At 41.9% G+C, this 8,768-nt stretch overlaps 1 protein-coding gene across 1 annotated transcript; it reads right to left on the bottom strand.

The window, feature by feature from the left end:
* Positions 1-2,548: 2,548 nt before the first annotated feature.
* Positions 2,549-8,361, bottom strand: pheta1 (PH domain containing endocytic trafficking adaptor 1). The gene is made up of 3 exons (XM_023832231.2): positions 7,908-8,361; positions 6,378-6,461; positions 2,549-4,701 (listed from the first exon to the last, which is right to left on the bottom strand). Exon 3 carries the CDS (start codon positions 4,679-4,681, stop codon positions 3,890-3,892), a length of 792 nt encoding a protein of 263 aa, XP_023687999.1. The 5' UTR covers positions 4,682-4,701; positions 6,378-6,461; positions 7,908-8,361; the 3' UTR covers positions 2,549-3,889.
* Between the last annotated feature and the right edge of the window lie 407 nt (positions 8,362-8,768).

Here is an 8,768-nt window from a genome sequence, read left to right as displayed (position 1 = left end):
CTTCTAAGTGGCGAATGAGTTGATTGTCCAATGCATTAATTTCAATTACTTTAGTAAGCTAGATATGTCTTTAGCTCTGGTGCTGCTACTTTGAATACCGATACCTTAGAGTCTTTTGCTACATTAACTATGAAAAAAGAACATATTTTGCACTGTAAAAGTCATGCATCGTAGTGCAAAGATTATCTTGAATGAATGAATGTTACATTTATATAGTGCTTTTCAATACACCCAAAGTGCTTTACAGAACCAATTGCAGTAGCAGAATTCACCAGTCAAACACAGGGGCAGGTTAGGAGGCCATATTTGAAATGGCCACAGTGGGCAATTTTAGCCAGGACATCAGGGTACCACCCCTACTCTTTCGAAAGATGCCTAGGGAGTCAGAACCTCAGCTTTAAATCTCATCCAAAGGATGGCGCCATTTTTAGAGCAATATAGTTTCATATTAAGTGATGTATGAAGTTTAACCAAGGAGCTTTTTGCATCTCCCATGCGTATTTAGCATAAAGATGATGTTTCCGAACTGTGGGAAAGAGACACATGAAACCATGTTAATCATCCTACTCACTTTCAAGGTCGTACACTAGACTTGGTGACTTGGTGTAAGTATTCCTCCGACAGATTAGGGATCCAGTTGTGTCAGATCACTTCTTCACTGTCTTTGATTTGTCGATCACGGTCTTCGAGGTCCAAGCACTGCTGGTTTTCCAGCCTTCCTTTACCTGTCAGTCAGGTGTGAAGCCTCTGGCCAATCAGAATCAGTAATTATTAAACTAACTACCTGGGAGAACTTAAAACAAGGCCTGGATTTGGAATAGAGGTCTGGACTATTGTAATGGTCTCCTGACTGGTACTCCTCAAAAGACCATCAAACAACTTCAACGCATTCAAAATGCTGCTGCTAGAATCCTAACACCACAGAGACCAAGAAGAGAGAGCACATTACTCCCGTTCTCAGATCCTTACACTGGCTCCCTGTCTCCCAACACCAAGGAGAGAGCGCACATTACTCCCGTTCTCAGATCCTTACACTGGCTCCCTGTCTCCCAACACCAAGGAGAGAGAGCACATTACTCCCGTTCTCAGATCCTTACACTGGCTCCCTGTCTCCCAACACCAAGGAGAGAGAGCACATTACTCCCGTTCTCAGATCCTTACACTGGCTCCCTGTCTCCCAACACCAAGGAGAGAGAGCACATTACTCCCGTTCTCAGATCCTTACACTGGCTCCCTGTCTCCCAACACCAAGGAGAGAGAGCACATTACTCCCGTTCTCAGATCCTTACACTGGCTCCCTGTCTCCCAACACCAAGGAGAGAGAGCACATTACTCCCGTTCTCAGATCCTTACACTGGCTCCCTGTCTCCCAACACCAAGGAGAGAGAGCACATTACTCCCGTTCTCAGATCCTTACACTGGCTCCCTGTCTCCCAACACCAAGGAGAGAGCACATTACTCCCGTTCTCAGATCCTTACACTGGCTCCCTGTCTCCTAACACCAAGGAGAGCGAGCAAATTACTCTCGTTTTCAGATCCTTAAACTAAACATGTGGTCAATTACTGATTATTTTAATTAAGTCTCCTTGGACTCATTGTGCTGCTGGAAAAGAGTTTCCTAGCAATGACTATTTTTTTATGATTTGCATTTTTCATTCTTTTTAAATACACACCAGTTTTACAACATTATCAATTGTAAAAGTCAGATGCATTTCCACTTCTCTTGTATCCTTAAAGTTAGTATAACTGAAATATATTTCCTCCACTTATGCATATTTTTTTGTCCTTTACAAACCACCCTGCATGACATTTGTTTGTATGCAGCAATCTTTCCCAACACAGCCATCCATCTGGTACTTGGCAAACTTCACTATTACTAGTATTACTGGAAATAATGAAAGGAAAACAGACACAAAACACCACTTAATGAGACAAGACTTACCACTTATTCAGGAGATAAGGTTTAATACCAAACCCACCATTAGTGTTGTCCAGTTTGAATACGTCAGTCCTACGATTCAAACAAGGTCGCAATTTAAGCAGCCTATTTTTTCCAAAAATAATGAACAGTAAGAGTTAAAGATGAGGTGGTTTACAGCTGAAACATTCGGAAACTTGTATATGCAACAAAGAAGCATTAAGGTTTAAGGCTGTGAATAGCTTATTGTTTAACACTGCCATTTGTGTGGCGCTGTGGGTCAGACCTCTGTGCTTGAGATCAGAAGTTTGTTGGTTTAAATTCCATGTTTGGCAAAGTTACTTCACAGTTGAGCCCGACTGCTCCAGGGACTGGCTGACTCAGTTTTCTCAACTGTGCATCACACTGGATGATAACGTCTGCTGTAAATGTAAATATACAGTCAGTGTCAGAGAACCAGACTCTACAGCAGCATGCAATGCAAAGTACTATCTAGAAGTCAGTCCTTTCCAGGCAACTCAGGTAGTCAACTTCAGTCACAATTTAAGAAGAACTTATAGGAACCAGAACCACCTGCTTTTTCACCGCATTGTGGAACCAACGAAAACTCCAAGAAAACAAGAATAAAAATTACAGCTTGATTCGTGCATTTATTGCATTTGTCCCCTTATACAAACTGGCAATAAGCATGTGTGTTTTCTTACCTCTCTTACCATTTCCTTGGTGAGGAGCTTTTTTTTACATAAAAAAAAAAAAAGTTTAAGAAGTTTTAATGACACTTAAAATATGATCATTGGTGTATTGTGTCTAATATGTTACTATATTATACAGTGCCATGTAAAAGTATTATCCAGATTTCACCTTGCATGTTAGTCAGACTGGATTCAGATCATTAAACAAAACGTAATTAGACAAAGGGGACTAGAGCAAAAATTTCTTTTTTTTCCTTTTTTTTTTTTTTAGGGAAAATACACCATTTATATATGTTTTGGATAATATTTCCCCCATAAACTTAAAAACAAGTTGCACCACCTTTAGTGGCAAGAACTTCCTACAATCTGACATCACTTTTTCCAGGCTAGAGGCATTTCAGCCAGTCTTTGCAGAAGTGCTGTAATTCAGACAAAGTGGCACATCTTCAAACAGGAACTGCGACTTCAGGTCCCCTCAAACCCGGAATCTGTCGGGTTCCCATCAGCACTGTACACATATGTGGCTAATTCAGTTTTACATCGGAATATTAAATGCTGTAGCAGATGTAGCTGTGCGCTTTAACAGGAGAACACGCATGAAACATGCAAGAAGCTTCCCCACAGATTAAATGTTTTGGCACTGGTCACAGGATAAAGCAAGTGATGAGAAATAGCATTTACAACTTAAAAAGGCACGAATCATGGTGACTGTACCCCTTTAGAGACCACAGGGTCGTTACGCTGCACTGTGGTCAGTTAGATAGGCTAAAATTCTATGGACAGCACAAGGATCATTGGCTGTGAGCCTTAATTATCCCCCAACGCTCAAACCAATATTTATACTATACTGAAAACTACAAAAAGGACTGGAGTGGTCAAGCCCCATCTGCAGGTCCATCACCTGCACTCCTGATATTTGGCCTTTAAAAATGTTTTGAAAAAGGTAACATGGTACAGACTTACATAAACAAACATGACACACAACAATGAAGAAAACTGTCACCATTTTCAGTGTGTTTGTCTCTATAAAATAACAGTAATGCCAGTAAAACCAACAAAGGAACCAGATCCTCAAATTCACACGTTCCTGGAAAAAAGAAAAAAAAAAACACTTAAAAAATACCCAGTCGGACAATCAGGTGACAGGGTAATGAGTCACAATTTATGCTAAAAGTATTAGAAGAGTTGTAGTGAAAAAGTGGAAGGATTTAAGGTGTTCAGGTCTGGCAGATGCTGCCCTGAATCTGATTGGACGCCAGCGTGCCAAGGGGACGGGCTCTCACTGACTCTGCAGCCACTCCTGCCGCAGCTCAGCCACCTCTTTGCCGTACCACTCGTGCAGCCTGGCAAAGCAGCCGGTCCCGGGTGAAACGGGGCTCTCCAAGGAGGAGGTCGAGAGTGCAGAAGTTCCCCGCCTGCGGGGCGGAACTGGGGGAGGTCCATCGGCACCATGCTCCAAGCCCTGGGAGGGTGCGGGCCCCTCACAGCCATTTGGCAGGGCTGCAGGCTTGCTCCAGGCCACCCCGTTCTCCTTGGAGTTTCCAGGCAGGAGGAGGATCTCCTCATGGTGGCTGCGAGTTGGGCCAGCTGGCGCCGTGGCCTTGGGCCGGTTCCCCTGCTGGAATGACTTCCTGCCTGACCGGGGCCTGCCCTGCAGTGCCGCCGCCGCCCCGGCCTCCTGCATCTCCTCCAGCTGCCTCTCCAGCTCCTGCACCACCAGCCGCATGTAGCTGAAGCTGGCCCGCGACAGCGCCTTCACCCACGACTCCATGCCGGCCTGGCTCTCGGCAGCCATCTTGTAGATGCGGGCCCTGGCACAGTCGAACTTGATGGCGAAGGCAAACTCCTCGACTGACTCGCACAACTCTACGGTGCAGCCCTCCAGCACGATGACTCCAATGGGCTCGCGGCTCAGCCGGTCCTCAAAGTAGAACAGCATGTTACCCTTAAGGATGAACCAGCGCCGGTGGTAGGCCGTGTTGCGCTCCCCCTTCTTATACAGAAAGCCAGTCTTGTCAGGTGGGGAGTCACAAGTGGCATAATGAGCCACGCTGCGCTCGTTCAGCTTCATGGCCCCCCCTGGTGGTGACTCTACAACATTGGTGGGGGGGAGGCGGTAAAAAAAAAAAAAAAAAAATCAATTTTTTGCTTCAGACTTTAAAGCCTAATTTGACATTAAAACACACAAAGTCACTGGAGGAACTAAAAACATTCTTTTATGTGGAATGGGGATGGGTATCAAGAACCGATACTGAATTGGACTGGGCGATACCGATACTATCGATAAGCTCCTGGACAAATGGTGCCACTATTGGTATTTTTGCCATTAATTCATTCTAAGGGCGCTTTCCCACCACACCAAGTACTTTACTTTTGGTACTTAAAGAATTTGTTGATTTTCCACTGGTGTAAAAACCGGTACCGGCGCTGAATAACATCACAACGCAGGGCGGTGTACTTTGTACTGAATTTGAAAAAGGCTATAGCACATTAAACAGCTGGACGGTATGAGATATTAATACCAACATCGCATGTTATGCACATTGCTAGATAGCAAGATTAAGATCAGGCTTTTTTTTTTTATTTTCAGTTCTGTACAGACATTATAGCGCAGGGAATTTTTACTTTGTCACAGGAAAAAACATAGCTAGCTTTGCAATTTAATTGTTATTCCTTTTATAGATTATGTAATATGTTGAAAAATCAGCTTATAGTTTACCGCCGCAGTTTTTACATGAGCGCTGCATGTCTCAGAGAACGCAATCATAATCATTTTCATCCTTGATGTTTAAAATTTATGTTGATCTCCATTTTTGCTTTATGAATACCCCAATAATTATTACAACAAAGTACCGTGCCACCCTAGTATATTATACATAATACTTTATTTCTTGTCCCTGCAATCCTGATCTTGGATCAGTTCTTCTAGATCACAATTAAAGTTTGGGGATTCTGTCCACGCATCCATTATTACTTTTTTATTGTAAACTTTTCAAGACAGTGGTTGTATTGTGTTTCAGGCAGTATATTCGCATGACCAATCAACAAAGAAAGCATTTCAAGTACCACCCCAGTTTGGCACTTTCAGTACCGGAACTTTTGGTACTGGTACGTGACTGGTCAATGGAGATCACCGGAAAAGGGAAAGTACCGAAAGTACCATACCATAAGTTCTGTACCTGTTGCAGTGGAAAAGCACCGTAACATAGCACCATTTTTTAATTCTAAACCGTCCCCTAATAATAATGATACTGCAGGTGTCATGTGATCACATTTTAGATGCATAGGTGAGAGATTATATACTGTCCTCTCCAGTCGTCATGACAGATAAGGTAAAGCCTTCAAAAGTTTGGGCTCACTTTAGTAAATGTAATGCTTATGGAAATAAATTAATGACAAAAGTCGCTGATGCAAAAAAGCATGCTGAATTACACTAACCAAATAAAAATGCATTGCATTAAGCAATGCTTAAAAAAATGCATTGCATTCAATAATGCTTGAATATTTAGGGGCTGTAATTTAATGTGAATGTAATTTTAAATATTGAATATTTCAATTGAAAATATTTCAATTGTAATTTCACTAGTAAAATAATCAATACAAAAGTATTCAGCTTCCAGTATCGTTATCGATATTGATAAAATCCTCATGATACCCATCCCTAATGTGGAAGAATGATCTCTAAACTGTAAGGCACGGTTTCAAAGATGTAAAACAAGCATGAAAATATGCAGCCATGTGGGCATTACTCTGAAGAAAGGACTCACCTCACACCATGGCCAGGACACCCATAATGGTGGTTCGTGTCTTCAAGGTCACTCCCCCCCGCTGAACATCGACCCCCTCCTTCACTGTTTCAAGTAGAGATTTCCAGACATCAACAACCAGAACCTTACTTATACAGGGTCCTGCAGAGCACATTTCCCAACCCGGTCTTTGGGAAACCACAGACAGTCCACGTTTTTGCTCCTGACCAGCTTCTGGTAGCAAAAATGTGGCCTGTCATGGAGTCCCCAAGGACCAGTTTCAGTAACATTGCTGTAGGGTACAGGGTTTATACCTCGCGTCCACCACCCCCTGGGGGTCTGGACAGCAGTTGCAGGGGTCTGCAGAAACATACTCTAAATTGACCAAATATTGATATAGTCATCCAGTGTATGCAACACAAAAACACATATTTGGGAATCCCAGATTTAAGAAAAGTTTGAAACCCCTGCTACAGCTACAACAGTATCGTGAAGCACGCAGGCTTGGTTAAAACCAGGCACCCTGTACAACGTGAGATTATTGCGAATTGACAGGGAGCAAAACTCAAGTATACTATTACGGGCATACACAAAATATTCAGAATTAAATGCACCAGTCAAATGCCAAGTCGTTAAAGCTGTCAAAAGTCCCCAGCACAATCCAAATCAGGACAGTGCTGACACTAATCAGTAACACAGTCTTATTTCAATAAACCTACTAAATGTTTTAAAAACATTCAAAGCGTAAGATATTCCTATAATGCAGCAACGGTACACTTGCACCGTCTCATATCCAACAAAACATCCGAAGTCAACACATGCAATTTATACATGAGTTAAAGTAAAAAAAAAAAAAAAAAAAAAAAAAAAAAAAGGAATTAAAAAAAGGCCTTTTAATAGCCGATTATAAATTGCCGTGATTCTCCAAAATCCGTTCAGATAGCCTAATAAAGATGGACTTCCAAATGACACCAAATTCAAAAATGGACGAACCAACGTGATTACAAACAGAAACACATTAATAATGAAGATTAGTACTATTGATCTTTCTCGTACAAAGTTGTTACGAGCCCCATCTAAACACAGTAACTACCGCTTTCAAGATCATGTATGCGAGATTAACAAGGCTGACGTATTACATTCTTATGCCTTGAGCTTTGGTGGCCTTTAAGATGTAGTAAAAGATCAATTGTGGGGAAAAATATTAACAAGCAAAACAAACCCGCCTTCAAGCAGAATTGGCTCATTTTCCACAAATGCCTGCGCACGAAATGCGTGAAATTAAACTATGCTTTGAAACAGACAAAGAAATAAGAAAAAACAGGACAAAAGGCAAACATTTTAATCCACAAAACTGCTAATCACTAAAAGCAAAAGTTCCTTGTTAAAGATTAAATAGACCACGTATCACACTTGGGCGTTTCAAAAGAAAATGCAGGCTAGGTTTTCTCCTAGAAGCGATCAGGAAAATCCAACAACTTCAAATCATTTGTTTATTCGTGCAAAAGCCGTAAGATCGACACTCGATCGTTTAAATCCAAAAAGACTCACCCTGGGTATGAAAACCAACCACTTTCCAGAAGTGTTCATTGCATTTTGTCGGCAATAGAAGGACAGTAAGCAGTGGCCTGGATAATAAAAGAAGTGTCCTTTAAATTAAAGCGTACAAGCAGGCCCGTCGCCGGTCATCTCCAGGCGATCATGAGCTTCCTAAACATTGCACTTATCAAGGCAAATCAGCCAGACAAACTCGGTAAACACAGGCGGGTTCGAATGCCATTACTCCATGGCTCCGTCTCTGTGCCGCAATCCGCCGCTTATTCCTCCTTTACCACCCCCCCTCCCCTCACGTGATCACACGCCAAATCTCGGCTCACGGACCCGGGATCCGTAGGTGCGAAAAGGTGCGATTTCCGTATTCGTCAATTTATTCATCTATAAATCGCGTATAAAGTGTCAGTCCAGGAAAGCCGCCAGTTACCGTAGCGGTGGCACCCGAGCACAGTAAGATGATACAAGTATGTAGCTGCCACGTATGCGTGACCAGATTATATAAAAAGTATCGATTTATTTGCGGCAGATATCCAGCAGTAGCTAGATATATACTCCGTCGTTTAAAGGGTTGGCATATGGTGTCTTATTTTATTTTTCATCACTTGTTTGATCTACAGTATATACATTTCATGTGGCTGATGCATATCCTTTGTTCTTGTGGTCAACGAAGTATTCGGCACTATTATATTTTTCATGTAAGGGTTGTTGACTCAAACTAAATGTACAATACGGAATATTTATGGTCTATTAATACAACCAAAAGGTCAAAGGCTCATTTAAACATATATAATATATTATTTAGGCAATTTTTAATCCAATCAAACTCGCAGCTTTTAAAGGTAGATTAAAAGAAAAAAA

This window comes from Paramormyrops kingsleyae, chromosome 2, assembly GCF_048594095.1.
Source record: "Paramormyrops kingsleyae isolate MSU_618 chromosome 2, PKINGS_0.4, whole genome shotgun sequence".
Classification (NCBI taxonomy): domain Eukaryota; kingdom Metazoa; phylum Chordata; class Actinopteri; order Osteoglossiformes; family Mormyridae; genus Paramormyrops; species Paramormyrops kingsleyae.
Note: the sequence above shows the minus strand (reverse complement) of the source record. Positions and strands in the feature narration are given on the sequence as shown.

Bases quoted from the DNA above. Each gene is read 5' to 3' on its own strand.
- pheta1 (XM_023832231.2), bottom strand. From the start codon at position 4,681: ATGAAGCTGAACGAGCGCAGCGTGGCTCATTATGCCACTTGTGACTCC.